This window comes from Vanellus vanellus, assembly GCF_965231255.1.
Source record: "Vanellus vanellus genome assembly, chromosome: 7".
Classification (NCBI taxonomy): Eukaryota; Metazoa; Chordata; class Aves; order Charadriiformes; family Charadriidae; genus Vanellus; species Vanellus vanellus.
In genome coordinates, this window is record NC_138912.1 from 32,971,117 (window position 1) to 32,986,258 (window position 15,142).

General features: G+C 36.1%; 1 protein-coding gene across 3 annotated transcripts in view; it reads right to left on the minus strand.

Annotated features, from left to right (window-relative positions):
- CCSER2 (coiled-coil serine rich protein 2) overlaps positions 1 to 12,345 on the minus strand; it is a gene marked incomplete at its 5' end in the record, with an annotated part of 58,252 nt that extends 45,907 nt beyond the window's left edge. For all 3 annotated transcript variants that reach the window (XM_082486795.1, XM_082486796.1, XM_082486797.1), the window contains 2 exons: positions 9,791 to 9,993; positions 10,914 to 12,345. In XM_082486795.1, coding sequence (XP_082342921.1) covers positions 9,791 to 9,993; positions 10,914 to 12,345 — 1,635 coding nt within the window. The remainder of the gene's footprint in view (positions 1 to 9,790; positions 9,994 to 10,913) is intronic.
- Positions 12,346 to 15,142: the final 2,797 nt, after the last annotated feature.

Genomic DNA, 15,142 nt, shown 5'->3' on the forward strand with positions numbered 1-15,142 from the left:
TTGGTAGAATAAAGAAAAAAATTGAAAAGAAATAGCTATAAGCTTACATTAAAATGTAACACTGGATATGCAGTGACCAGCTCATGCACAAGTCACTTATAAGCTTATGAAATAAAAGGTGCTTGTTTCTACCAGTATTTATTCTCATAATTCACACAACACCACATCAGCTGCTGCTCTCTCTCCACCATACAAATTCAGAGCTACCATTAACAGCTACCACAAATGAAACACAGGAGTATAAGCGAAGCTGCCTTACTTGATTTTACCAGCCAAAACAGCATGAAAAGATTTACTGTGTCAGTCCTGAATCAAGCAGCTCTCAAAGACATCTATACTTTCCCATCCCAAAGGAAAAAAGGTAATTTGCCATAAAAGCTTGTTCACAAAATGTCATGCCTCTTAAACCAACGTCACAAGAGGTTTGTGCACTGTAATACAGTCATATAACCTCTTAATAATATTTGACAGCAGGGATACGTACATACATGAGACACAGACAGAAACACCATTTTATTAAGTAATTCAGTTTCTCACTACCTCCCATTGCTGTAAGAGTTAAGCTCTGAAGCCGAGGACTAGAGCAGCGACAGGAGGGTAGACACTGGCTATTTTCACTTTGAAGGCAGCACCTCTGAAATCAGTCTCTACTTTCCTGACATTTCCTTTCTCTGCCATGAGCAGAAAACTGTCTGCCCGCAAACTCTGCCGAAAGAATGGTTGAGGAACCATGCTAACAGAACATACTGAAACAAGTTTGTACTCTTAGTTCTGTATTAAGACGGGTAACAATACACTGAGTTTTACATAGCAGTTGCACAGCTTTCCACTAAAAGCTTACCTGTGGACATGTTAATCAAGGCTGCTCTCCCACTAATTTAATATGTCCTCAAATATTATCTATTCATAATGGAGACTAAATGTGAAAAGGTGACACTGACTTTTGAGGCTATGAGATCAGAAACAAGCAGTCTAATATCCAAATATAAATTTTTTCCAAATATAAATTTTTAGGCATAACAAAGATTTTTAGAAACTGAGAATATGAAAAACAAATGCCAGAGATTTCTATACTTGTAATATTGGAAAAATAAGAGCAATTATATCAACCTAACGAAAATTATGAAATAATTAGAACAGCACAATTCAAGTAAGTCTGTAATTTTTGGCAGATTCCAGAATATGGCATGAAGACATTGGGACAAAGGAGCATGGAACTCAGACATGACCTTATTAGCTTAGGCAGAGGTTACCAGCAACACCAGCTTCTGAGAAGTAGCACATAGATACATGCCAATGGAAAACACCTTTCAAGGCTGACATCTGTACTAGATTCCAATCCGAGAATCACTGTATTCCTGAGCAGGAAGTTTGAGCCACTTTATAAATTTTAGAAAACAGAGCGAGCCAGAGCTCTTTCATGTGGACATCCTAAACAGAAATGGCAGCTTACCAAGATAATATATTTCCAAAAATACCTTTCATATCAGAAGTAACCTTCAGACATGGTGTTTGCCATTTTCTAGAATGCATCAGTAAAAGCTAAAATCTCACGGAAGGCTTCCTGGGATACTCCAATGTCTCTTGCCAAGAAAAATATTGGCCTACAAACCCAAAAGTCAGGCTTTCAGGTAAAGGAATCTGAAGGACCGATTAATTATTCAAGTTATCCTGCAGGACAAGATTTTTGGTGATGAACGCAACAAATAAAAATTCTCCGAGCAGAAGCAGAAAATATAGAACTCCACACTGCTATTCCACATGAGTGATGCTATGCGCTATACAGCTCGGTCCATAAAAATGGTCTCCAGTAAGTTGGCCACAGAGGGAAATGTATACGAAGGTACAATACAAATTGCAAAGTATCCAACACCCTTTGGGTTTGCTCTTAGTCACTTCCTAGGAGGTTCACAGATATTTTTTGTTTGCTACAGTGTGCCCACATCCAATTAGACAGATATGCCACTGAGAATTTCAATTATTGCTCATACAGATCTATGTCTGCATGAGATGATTTCTGAAGTGCCTTTATCATCGGTTGGTTTGAAGACTTTTAGTTAATAGGCAGATAAAATCACCTCCCCCTAACACTGGTACTACATTCTCACAGACAGTATCATTACTTCGACATACTAATGAATTCTAATATCTAGTCACATACCTATAGGGAGAGATTGCCTAGTTCGCTCCTCTGTGGTCCAGAGGAGCATGCTTTGGTTTCAGGCACAGAACAAATTCAGGCACTTCTTAAAGAAGTGCCCAATTGAAGTACATAAACTACTTTGAAGTATCACAGTAGCACACAATACAATTAATTCTCTGCATTAGCACAACCTTTTGTTGGCCAAAAGACACATATTATAACAAAGGAGGAAATGCAATTAGTCATCAACACTGTTCATCCGAGTACAGACTGTCAAAAAAATACAACTTTTTTTTTAATGCTGTCCTCTGCCTTGAGAAATATTGTTATTGTTCATTGCTGAACCACAACATTAGGATTTTTGAGACAAAGATTTTAATCTGTTTCAGAAAATCTTCAGTACAGTCTGGATAAAGATCAGACCTGACAATGAAAGTACGGTTTATGAAATAATACAGTTCAGAAAAGCAGTGCTGCTTCAGAAACTTAACAGGCAACTCCCATGTACTCACATATATGAAAACTTAATCATTTAACCTTTGAAGAAATGTGGTACCTGCTTTCTTCGGGAGAAGATCAGGAAATACTTTTCTGAAATGAACTCTGAATTGGCTGCAAATTATAGGTTTCAATCAACACCACTGCTAATACCTAACAAAGTAGCATGACATTTGCTTCTCACATTTTTGATGTTCTAACTTTACCCATTGTTTTCTTCCATTAAAACAGAAAGCCAGCTCAATTACATTTCCTCTATCATACATCAATCTGCCAAATAAAAGCGTAGAGAGCATACAACATGTGAAAAAAAATAAAGGAAGACACACTTTGAAGAAAGGTTCCACATTTGTGGGGAAGAGATGGGAAAGGGTCTGGGAAGAAGCCATGTCAGCACATTTCTGCACTGCTTACATCACAGCTGTGATACGCTGGGAATAAATCATAAGAAATCCTTCCCCTTGAAGAATCTAAATTTGAGCACAAGGTACAAATACATCAATAAAATAATACATACTGATGATAACACTATTACTATTAATTTTTAGTTCATCCATTATTCTAAAAAGAGACAAAAAGACTCCATAAGACTCACTCAAGGTCACAAAGTGTGGCTGATCAGCAGTTGATCGTTGAACTATTTTCTATACTAATAGCAAGTACACTCAATCAGTGAACAAAAATATTCGATTGATTCTGTCTCTTATTAGGAAAAAAGAAAGCTGAATGGCACGCAAGTCTTTCCTGATAGGAACATCTCCGCTAAAGGAGGATTTTAATATCAACTTGCAGACAGAAAAGCAAATACAAGAACGGGGAGAAAAAAAGCCTTAGATGTTGGAAATCTAGGGGTTTCACTAATGGCTTAAGTAAAGATACCATGAAAATCTAAACAGATGTAAGTGTCTGTTTCAATAATAAAATTGTGTGTATATATTTTCATATGAAACAGCAGATTTAACATCAAAGCAGTTATTTTTTTTAACTTTTCTTTTACATTTACCTTCAGCATCTTAAAATCTTAAGACCCTTCACTTGCAACATGAAAAGAAAAAAGAATCAAATTTCAACTAGCTCATTAGATGGAAACTGCTTTTTATGTGTGTTTCTTGTAACCAGCTTGCACCTGAAGGGCTCATTTCAAGGTTGCTCTTTTTAGAAAGTTATTGCAATAAAAAAAAAGAAATCTCTGTCAAGAAGAGATACATACTTAGTTTCACTAGACCCTGTTAAATGGATGTAAATGAAGCACAAGACCTTCTGAATACTCTGTACTGAATGCCTCAATAAATCAACCACTGCTTCTTATTAAAAACTTCATAAGAATGTAACTCATTTTCAGTATACTACTAAAATTGTGTTCAAGTCTGTAAACATTGTTTTAATTCAGAAAGACTTTGCGCTGAAAATGCTTCCGACGGTTGTTATATTGTGCTGATAGCACAGTACAGAGACTCAATATTTACTTATTTGGAATTAGCATTGTGCTGTTTCCAAAATAATTTCAGCACTTCTATCATAGTATTCCATAGTTCCATCAAACAACCCACACTGGGCAAGAGAGACCTTATCTCAAACGGTAACCTCTAAGGGATTCACACTTCATAAAAGTCTCCCAAATACTACTTTAAAAACAATCCTAATATATCTGAATAGTTGTTTTATTCAATACTTTTACGTTATCTTAATCTTACTTGGACTTGTATTTTTATTACAGCTGTAAAAAAACAGTCCAAAATTTAAAAAGCCCAGCTTCTCATAGAACAAGAACTACGGCTTTGGCATTAACCTGCAGGAGAGAATGTACAGCTAAAGCAAGGAAGACAGGTGGAAGACAATACCTAGAACACTTCGCTCTACAGAGGTAAATCTATTAGAAGTACACACATTACAAGTCTGAATGCACATAATAAATTACTCATTTGAGAAATCAAACTGGCAATTTAAAGCTTACTATAAAGTCATTTTGAGAAGTGAATTATTAAAAATATTAAGGTAATTAATACTAAATTACTTGCAAATGACTAAATGGCTGTAAGTAATTAGTGACTGAACTAAACAATGCTATTTTAGCAAGCTTATTTTCTCTTTCTCTAAGAAGCAGAGCATATTTTAGCATACTTCACTGTGAGTACCTATGCCTCTTGAACCAGAAAGCATTCTGTCCAGTCTCAAAAACTAATTCAGAATTGCCTTTTCCCCAGTTTCAATCACAAAGGAAAAAAATATAAAACAACAAAAAAAAAAAATCTTACGAGACTTCAGAAATTACCTAGGAAGACAACAAAAATGTAATTATTTCACTTTCCAGCTAAAATTCTAGCCACATGTCAATAAAAGACAAAACAGATTCATTCCAATGAGATCCAGATTTCATCCCAAGAGCAATTAAAATCTCAGCAAAGCAGCTAAGACCCATCTGTCTTTTCAAGCCAGATTTCAATTATTATTCTATAATCCTCTATCCTTATAATTACATTGATGCTCACTATGTATATACCCAAAATACTGGCTTTATTTATTTCAGTAAAAGTTATCATACAACAAATGTTCATATTGTTACTGGAGCCTACAGTAAAAAGGTGTCAGAAGACTTGATCTCTTTTGTCTTTTTTTAACACAGGGTCTTGATATGACCTGATAATACAAAGAATACTCATAAAAGATTCCTGTCTACACCTATTTGCCCAAATGAAATTGCTTTAAAAGTAAAAAAAAAAAAAAAAAAACACACACCAAAACACAACACCACACAATCAAACACCACAACAAATTATTCTCTAGAGAGTATTAAACAAAGAAGCCAAAAGTTAGTGGAGCATTTTCAGATTGAAATTTTACTTCTTCCAGACTATTATGCACTAGAATATTGTAGCATCTTTAAAAAAAAGAGCACATGCCTCAGAGCAATACATGCAGTAACTGATAATCTATCCTATTCTTAATGTAAATAAGAACTTTGACTTTCCAAAAATATTCAAAGCTTCACTGGACAAACACATAATAAAGCTCATGTTTCTCATGTGTCTACTTTCATACAATGGACAGGAGAAAACAGAACAGCTCAAACCTTGCTACAGCAAAAGAGTGCTTCATCATCAGTTAAGCAAAGGAGCAATGAGACTCCAGGATGCATGTTTTAGGCTGCATTGCTTATATGTACGTTGAACAGTATTTCCAGTCAAAAACTAATGAAAGCAAAAATGTAGAAAGGTTGATTTACTAGGCTGCAGTCCCAATTCTCACTCCAAGGAACAGGAAAAACACACCACAGTTATGTTTCCGGTGCTCTGAAGTAAAATTACTTCAGTCCTAAGCAGCTATTTCAAAGATCACTGTAGAAATCAGACATTCTGCCCTTCACATGCATAACTACCAGACTTCTACTGAGGGAATGCTAACCCTCTCAGCTGCTAATTGAATAGGCACAAGCAAGCAGAATACTAATAGCAGTCTGCCCCTCCAATGAAACAATTCATCTACAGGAACTAGAACCTCTTAAAAATTTTGGTTTCAGCTTGGGTCTGTAAATTGTAAAGTTTTCTTGTTTAATGAAGGCAGTTGTATTAAAATCATAAGCACAATTCAAACCTAGAGACACAGCAAGTGTGTAGACCCACATTAACATTTGATGTTTTTTCCCTTTTGTCTGTAATGTAAATCTTAATTTTGTTTGCAAGGCTTCTTTGTTTTTAAATAATAGTAATCTAAGCTTCATTTATAACCACTCACTCAGTGTCAGTGAAAGAGACATTTTAATTATAACCCCTAACTTGGTCCCTGACCCAAAGTTAGCTAGCAATAGAATTGATGAAAGCCTGTATTAAAAACAAACAAACCAGCCACAAAACAAAAGAACAAGCCAAACAAAAACACAGACAAAACACAGCAGAAGTTGTACCTCACATTGTCAAGCAGCTTTCTACAGTGAAACAGTAAAGCAACTCAGTGTTAAAGTAGGTAGCTGAAACACAGGACATGAGCAAACAGTACAGCTAAATGTTAAGTGAGAATACATACATACAGATATTATGTTGCTAATTTACAGAGCTATCACAACCGCTCTGCTAAGCATCAGTCTTCTCACACAGAAGTGAGCAGAAAGAGCATCAGTGACTTGGTGCTCAGCAGCAAAGACCAGTTGTTGAAAGGAGTATAAGGAATACCAATGAAATGAATGCCTAAAAACTTGAAAAGAATTCAACTCTTAGAACGTTAACCAATGTTAAGCCTTCAAAACTGGAAATGAAACAAAAGTAGGGATAGTGGAATAAGTTATTTTCTGTTACACATTTAGAGAATAAAGACATTTTCATCCTGAAAAGGTCTCAAAAAACCCACACATCCTACTTCAGCGTAAGTCCTCATGGCATCGTCTTATGAGGGGTTATTTAGATTTGTATAACTTTTAAACCTCCAGCAATGGATTGCACATTTCCTCCACACCTGTTGGCTTAATTAATGAAGAATAGGACTGTCCTAAAAAGCCAAACTTAATTCATCCGCTCCCTGCGCCCATGTCCTTTAAACCAAGCTTTACTGAGAATACCAAAGATATCTGCTTTTCTTCTCCCAAAAAAGGAACAAGACTGAGTAGCCAGCAAGCTCCTTCCACTGTCTTCCCATTCTGGTTGCCATTCCAGAAGTCTAGTTAAAATCACTTCTGCAAAAGCTGGCTTTTTAAAGACGGTCAAAACACTTCTAATCTAAGATTACCCAATAAGGGCTGCACTGCCATCTATAGAAGAGTTTAGGAAAAGCATTTAATATTTGTTGATACTACAGATGATACAGCTTAAAAGACTAACAATACAAAAGCGGGATGGAAATAAGAAAAGGTGGATTTTGCACTACCAATTACTCACCATCTAATTACCTGAATTGTTATTCAGCTACATTGCTTCTACTCACCCCAGCCTGATGCCACAGAAACTCCAGAACCAACTAGCTGCTTTGGAGATTTCCCTGGGAATATTAATTCCAAGGGGCAGTCAGGCTGGCATTAGCTCAGTCACTCAAAATTCTTAAGTCTGACTCTTATCAACTGGATTTTGACACACAGACATTAAGTGCTTCTACCCTCACCACACTAGAGGACAGAAACAGCATAATTTGATCACATTATCTCCTAGCAATCAAAACATATGATGTGCTGACTAATCATAATAATTATTCTCAAAGCCTTCAGTTCTATTTTTTTAACCTGTCTTTATACTCACTGCCTGCAGAGAAGAGAAAAAACATGGAACAAAAGCTTACATTAACCTACCCAAGAACATAATTCTTCAGAAACAATTAAAAGCTTTCAAAAATTCTTTCGCATCTTCAGATTAAAAATAATCACTGTTTAACTTTTAGGCTAAAGAAATCAAATATATCACACTTTCTACCAAAAACAAGCAGCACAGGGGAAAAAACAACAAATAAAAATCCAACGCTAAAGGCAATTTAACCAACATTTCACAGCTACAGTTTCCCCTCAAAAACCAAGCTGACTGAAAATACATTTCTGCCTTGTAAAAGTCAAAAATGTATTATTGATGTTTCTCTTGTTTAAGAAATTTACACTACAGTAAGCACTGTAATTCTGGAACAGCACTAACAGAATAAAAATCAAAACGTGTGGAAAACACACGACTTTCTAGATTCAACAGTAAGTCTTATAACCTCCGCCTTCCTCCACTTCCTCAAAACCTAGTTAGTTCATTCTTCCATTTTTAAGCCCTCTCCAAAAGCTATTTACTTCCAATAAAGGAATAAATAAACCAAAATAGTGAACAAAAATATCAAAAGTTTTTAATTTACCTCTGCTCCACAAGGCTTACAACAGCTTCTGTGAATCAGAACATTGATTGACTATCAATTCATACACAAGTTAATGCATGGAGGTCACGTATCAAAAACCTAGATACATAGTCCAAAAGCATAGGAAAGTAATGTATTTCACTTGTTTGAAAAATTACACTGTATGCAAAAATATCTATATTTAAAATTTACCAAAGACAAAGTTTAAAAACTTCCCTTTTTCCCTAGCATATGCATGCGTGTGTCTGGGGAAAAGACTGCTTGTTTTTTTAGTGGCCTACGTTAAATGTTTTTGTCCCCTATAAACACCAATAAAGCTACAAAGCTCATACTGGAAAAGTCTCAAACTGCTTTTCCAAGCTGGCCATAATTACCACAAAAAGTTAATAACCATTTCTAGACTCTTTAAAGTACTACATGGCAACATCATAATTTAAGACAGAAAGCAAACAATACCACAAACAGCTGAAAATATATTAGGAACTCGTATATAGTTACACATAAAAATATAATGACATAGCTATGCCCAATTTTCAGGAGAAATCTCTGCTGTTCTGCTCTTGGGCTACAGCAGACAACCCTACTAAAATTAAAAATCAAAGTCTGAGTGGGTGCCACAAAGATGAAGGACAGATAGAAAATATTTTCCTCACACCCACCAAAATCGCAAGGGTGGCTCCCTGATCTCAGCCAGAGGGTCACAGCACTGCAAAAACTCTCCATCCATTCTTTAGACTGAAAGATCTTTCTTGCAAATCAGTTATAAGTTTAGCAATAAGATGCATAACAACCTTTTTCTCATGTATTGCATTCAAGACATACACAGTGTCCCGCTATAGTGAGCTAAAATCAGGTATCTACCTTAAAGAGTCTGTACTTGAACAATCTGAGAAATCAAAATAAACTACAGTTCAAAGGGGTCCTACATGTATACAGTATAGAAACAAGACCATGGAAGAAGTCAGGCAATAGTTATTTTCTTACTTTTTCACTCCTAGGTTTAGAGATTAGTAGGAGATATTTAACCTATCATTTGCAGAAATTTAATTCCTTTCTTCTTTGTCAGCACTACCAGGAGATTGTGTAAGGAAGGACCTGTTCTGTGCTAACTTGAGAATAAGGGGGGGGGGGGGGGAGGGGGGGGAAGGTATGTAAACAGCCTAATCAAGGTCACCTGTCCAGAAACAGGAGTTCCTAAACAATTAAGTTTCAAAAAGCTATCAACTACAGAGGAAAGAGGAAACAATTATGAAATAAAAAATAAATTAATTCTGTTTTAAAAATACACTTAAGCAATAAACTCAAGACACTACAATTATGCAAGTTATGCATATAAATACATACTATGCTGTTCATTTCTGACGATTCATAACTTCCACATGGATGAACACTTCCAATAGGTTCCAACCCCTCTTCATCCCACATATACGTGCCATCAGAGCTGTCAGACGGAGAAAGCTCAAAAGAGGACCCGGCTCTGTAATTCACCTCTGGAGAAATCACATTCTCAGCAGTATGCTTTGTGCTTTCACTGTTGTCATCCACTGCTTAAAGAAAACAGGAATAGTTAAGATTCCAAAACCAACCCAATATTCCAAAAATTAAGGTGCGTATTATTGATGCATTAACTTTTCTAAAACAGTGCTGTAACAGAAGTATCTGAAAGCATTCTACAGTATTTTTCACTCAGCCTAGAGGGGGAAAAAAGCTCAAGCTGGTTTGGTAGCTGCAACCAAGTATCCTTCCAAACTAAATCTTTGCTATCCTTTTACACTGCACTAATCCACCCATCATGAAAGCTACTTTCTAGAATTCTCTATCTTTTTAACACATTAGAAGGTGGGTCCAAAAGTAGTTCCTTCAGATCCAAACTTTCAACTGTAACTTCTCTCAAAACAAATGTGCATTATGAGAAGCCCATGAAAGACTTGAAAAATGTGGCTTTTAAACATCTTCTGTCTCTTCCACAGATTTTTAAATAATTAATATAGCATGCATCTAGAAAAACAAAAAAACATCCCATGCCCAAAAAAGTTACATTCCTATTTATAATTTAACTGATTTAATTACATACCCTACACTTACTCCCACTATGCAGAAGCAGTTACAGCTGTTCTATGCCTACGGGGGGGGGGGAGGGGAAACAAAATTGTCTTAAAAGACCACCAGTCCAGAGAAGTGAATAACAAAGCAAAGACATGAGGAATCCCACAGCCACACCACAAGTGTGGTTAAAGGAGGTATCATTCATTCTTATCCTGAAGAAAAAGAGCTCTTCAAAGTCATGCTTGGGAAAGATAACTATAATGCAGAAAAAGCACTGTAAGAAAATAAACTGGCCAGCATAGAGCCAAGTTCCATTCTGAAACAATTCACAAGCAATGGGCAATTATATAAACCAGCTTAATTACAGTTACAGCATCTCGATTTTGTACCTAAAATTTCAAACAGAACACGAAGTATTTACCAGACACATTTATATCAAGCCAGTCATCAGCATTACAGCAAGATCCTCCACTTTCCTTGAGAGAAGTGAATGGCTCAATGGATGTTATGCTCCCGTGCTCTAACTCCTGAAGGCTGCTCTCATTTTGCTGTATTTGTATAGTTCTGTTTGGGTCTTCTATGTCTATGAAATCATCACTGAAGTCTTCACTCAAATCATTTTTTTCAGAAGATGACAAAGAAGATATAGATATTTCATCTCCATCGTCGCTCATACACATGACTTTTGACCCATGTTTTTCCATACTTTCATGCAGGCCCTCATCAGATCCTGTTCTTTGAGCCTTGCTCTCTCCAACACTGTTTTTGTCAATTGCTCTTGTAATATTTGTTGAAATTTCAGAGTTGTCCATAGTGGATGTGTCAGGAGTTGTACTTTTGCTGCCATCCACAACATTTCCCACAAGTCGCTGGCTGGTAGGCTTCAGCAGAGAAGGCCGACTTAATCTGTATCCAAAAGAAGGTGCTGACCCGGATCCATTTGACAGTGGGGGCTTCTTTGAAGGTGTCGACATACCAGAGTAGATCCTGGTAAATCCATACTTCATAGGTTCATTTCCATTGGGTACATCCAACTGGCGCGCATTTCTTGACAACAAAGTCGGTCTCTGAGATGTCCTGGCAGCTAGATTTTGACTATGATAAGGCCTTGTAAGATCCACAGCTTTATTAAAGGAATGTGACCTGGTTAAAGATGCAGTGGGAAGGAAAGAATTCTGAATGGAATGTGAAAAACTTTGTGACCTTACCATTTTTTCAGAGGAAAAAGCTGTGCTATTGTCTGTAGATTGAGCCAGACTTTCTCCTGAACTTGTCCTTGTGGCACTGGAATTAGCTCTAGGTCTCTGCAAACCTACCATGGGCCTATTTCCATAAAATCCATTTAGATGTGATTTTGGAGCATTGAGTCCAGAATACGAGGTCCTTCCTGACAGGGTACCTTTGGCAAATTTTGCTGAACTAGAGAGTCCAGGCAAAGACTTTGGGTTTAATTCATCAGTAGAAGATACAAACATATTGGTTTGCTTTGCTGCTTTTGATGCAACTGAAGCAGTATTGTTCAAACCCACCCTGAGCACATCATTACCCAATGCTCCTTGAGAATGAGGATACTTCTCAGAATCAATTAGTTTTTCGTTACAGTTATGTTTAGAGTTGGTCTGTCTCTCATTTTGATCATGAAGTTGATATTTATTTGATTTTTTCCAGTTGAAAGAAAAGGAAGACATGCGAACAGTGCCATTGTGCTTGCCAAAGTTTTTGCCACCATTATTCCCTGCTAAACTAACAGCCGTCCCATTTGGCACAGGTTGCAAAACACTTCCTAAAGTTTTCGTTCCATATTTCGGTAGCCTGGAAACCAAGGATGTCCTGATTTGATTTTTTTCTTCCATGAGCTGTTGGGCACATTGGTCCTTAAAGGGTGCTTGAATCTAAAAAAAAAAAAAAAAAAACAAAATAGACCTGAATCAGCCACACATTAAACAACATAATTGTATATACATTTGCATCTCTGTTTACTACATTTCTGTGCTTAACCATACCATGGTGATATAAAGTAACCCATACAAATTTTGTGAACTCCACAGAAATACCTGTCACTAGCAGCTACTTGGCAGTAATACGTTATTCTGGTTGCACCTCTCTCCCCCCGCTTTTGCTCTTTATCTAAACTGCCTTTTCTTCTTCCTTTTGAAATCTATAAAATAAGCTTAAAAAGGGACTGGCATTTTGGTTGATTTTTTTTTTTTTTCCATTTACCTTATTTGATCAGCAAACTGAATTTTTCAACTGTGTTACAATTGTTAAATTACAGATTTATGACTTCATATTTTAAAAAATCCAACAAAGAGAAAACAGCACAAACCTGTGGTCAGCAATGTAAAACTTTAAGAACTATAATGTAAAATCCAACTAAAAGCTAATTTTTTTTAATATTTTTTTTTCAGTTTCCCCAATGTCTATGTTATGAGATACCAAATAATCACTCATCATCCACCTTCACCACAGCGTTTTTTTCCTTATCTTATCAATATCCCCAATTCAAGATGAACATTCCTAGTAATTTTTTCCTCTTTGTATGGAAACTGTAGCCTGTTTTGGCCATCTTCTTATTTGTGTACAAGACTTGCAGTACAGGGCAACAGTTGCATAAGGTCAGTGTTAGTAAGCGAATTCAAAAGTTTTACAAATAACCCTAGCTACAGAAGTATGAGATAAAACCATAATTATAATATTCATACATTCCCTTGTATCTTGAATTTCACTCCCATCCAGCTGATTTGGAACGCTGAGACTCCACTACAGTCTTTAATGAAGTTTTGTTATATCTCAAGTTACAGTCCTGTCATTTTGTCAGTTTTGAGAATTCCGATTTCCTTGCTTTCATATACTGCTTTTTGTTTCTTCCACACTTATCCACGTACCCATCCTACTATTTGGACAACTAACTACGCCTGCATCACCCTTTTGTATGGCACTTAGTCTGTTGTTTTGCCTGGTTATAAAGTACAACCTACTTGTCTAAACGCTATTATTAAAGACTCGCAATTCAGATAATAGGGCCTTGAGAAGTCTCCGAGTTTCAATGTTGCATCTTAAGAAAAGCTTTACTCTTCTGTTAAATTCTGTACTTGCAAGACCAGGTTTCTGTTATTTCAAGATAGTTATAGCAGGATATCTTGCTAGCCTGGATTATGTTTTCATCAGTTCCACTCATTGGTCTTACTTACAATGATGTAGAGACACAGAATTTCAATCATTCATATGTTATTCCCTGAAACTATAAGCCATGTTTCTTTTCACAGACCTACACTCAGCTGGCAGGACTGAAAAAAATCCATGAAGCTTTTTAAGCCATGGCAATCACAATGCGAAGCAACCCACAGCAAGTAACAATATACTCTAGATACTGAAAATACGTTGCGTAGCCACAGCAAGCATTACGTTAAAGTAAGTCACTCCCCTAGCTGCAAGACCTCACTAAGAAACACTTAAGATAAAATCAAAGTGGCATTAAATTCATGCAAACTAAAGTACCCTTAGGATTTTGTAAATGAATAGGATGCCCCACAGCTATACTTCTGGAAGTAGATCTACATTAAAAAGGTACAAAGAGAAACATACTCATAGACATGGCTTTTTAGGGACTCCTAAGGTAGTGAATATATCAGAATCCACATATTACAACTGGTAGAGCACATTTCCATTCAGAAACACAAAAATCCAGATTTTTTCAAGTAGTAAGTGAATTCTTGCACACCAGAAACATAACCCTCACCTAGGTATACAAAGCAGCACAAAAGTATGTCCCCCCAGCAACAGCAAAACATTTAAATCATTATGTGTAATATCTGCCTGTACATAGATTTAGGTTTCTAATGTTAGACTCATCTCAAAAACATTATGACCAACATCATTGACTAAGAAAAGCATTCACAGCATCTCATTCATGCATCTGTACCCATAAAAAAGAAACTTGCATGCAGTATACCTCTATATCTTGGAAATGAGAAAAAGTCATTGCTTTAATATCAAATGCCAAAGATAATTACTTTATGTCAAATATATACAGTAAAGGCAATAAAGTACACTTTAAAAAAAAAAAAAAAAACAACTCCATGCATAAAAAATGGCCTTTAACATAATGATTAATTCATTCACAGCAAGCATCATACTGCAGATCTATCAAAAGATATCCCAACTCTAGCAAAAGGGCTCAAGTCTCCTAAAGAAATCTTCCAAATTAAAAAAGTTAAATTAGAAAGCTGCTAATTTAACTTTCATGCTTTATGGATAATTCCCTTTTCACATCTGTCTACCATCTCTTAGGTGACTGCAAAATTTAAATGAGGCCATTTAATTAGATTACTTTAATCCTCCACCAAGTGCTGCAAATTAAACTTGAAAGGAAGACCTTTCAGTTCTCTAGGAAGGGTGCTTGCTCATTTTTCCTTAATTAGGGAAAGACAAAACATTATCTTCAAGAAAACTGTACTGATTGCTTAAAACACTTCAGATAATTGAATTAAAAGACAAGCAATACTTGTCTGTGGTTTATTAGCTGTAACTACTGTGTCACCTTTTCAATTCTAGGTTGCATTTGTTTCACTGAGATACAATGCCACAAAAAAAGAAAAAAAAAAAAAAAAAACACACAACAAACCCAAAACTTAACAGTATCACATCCAG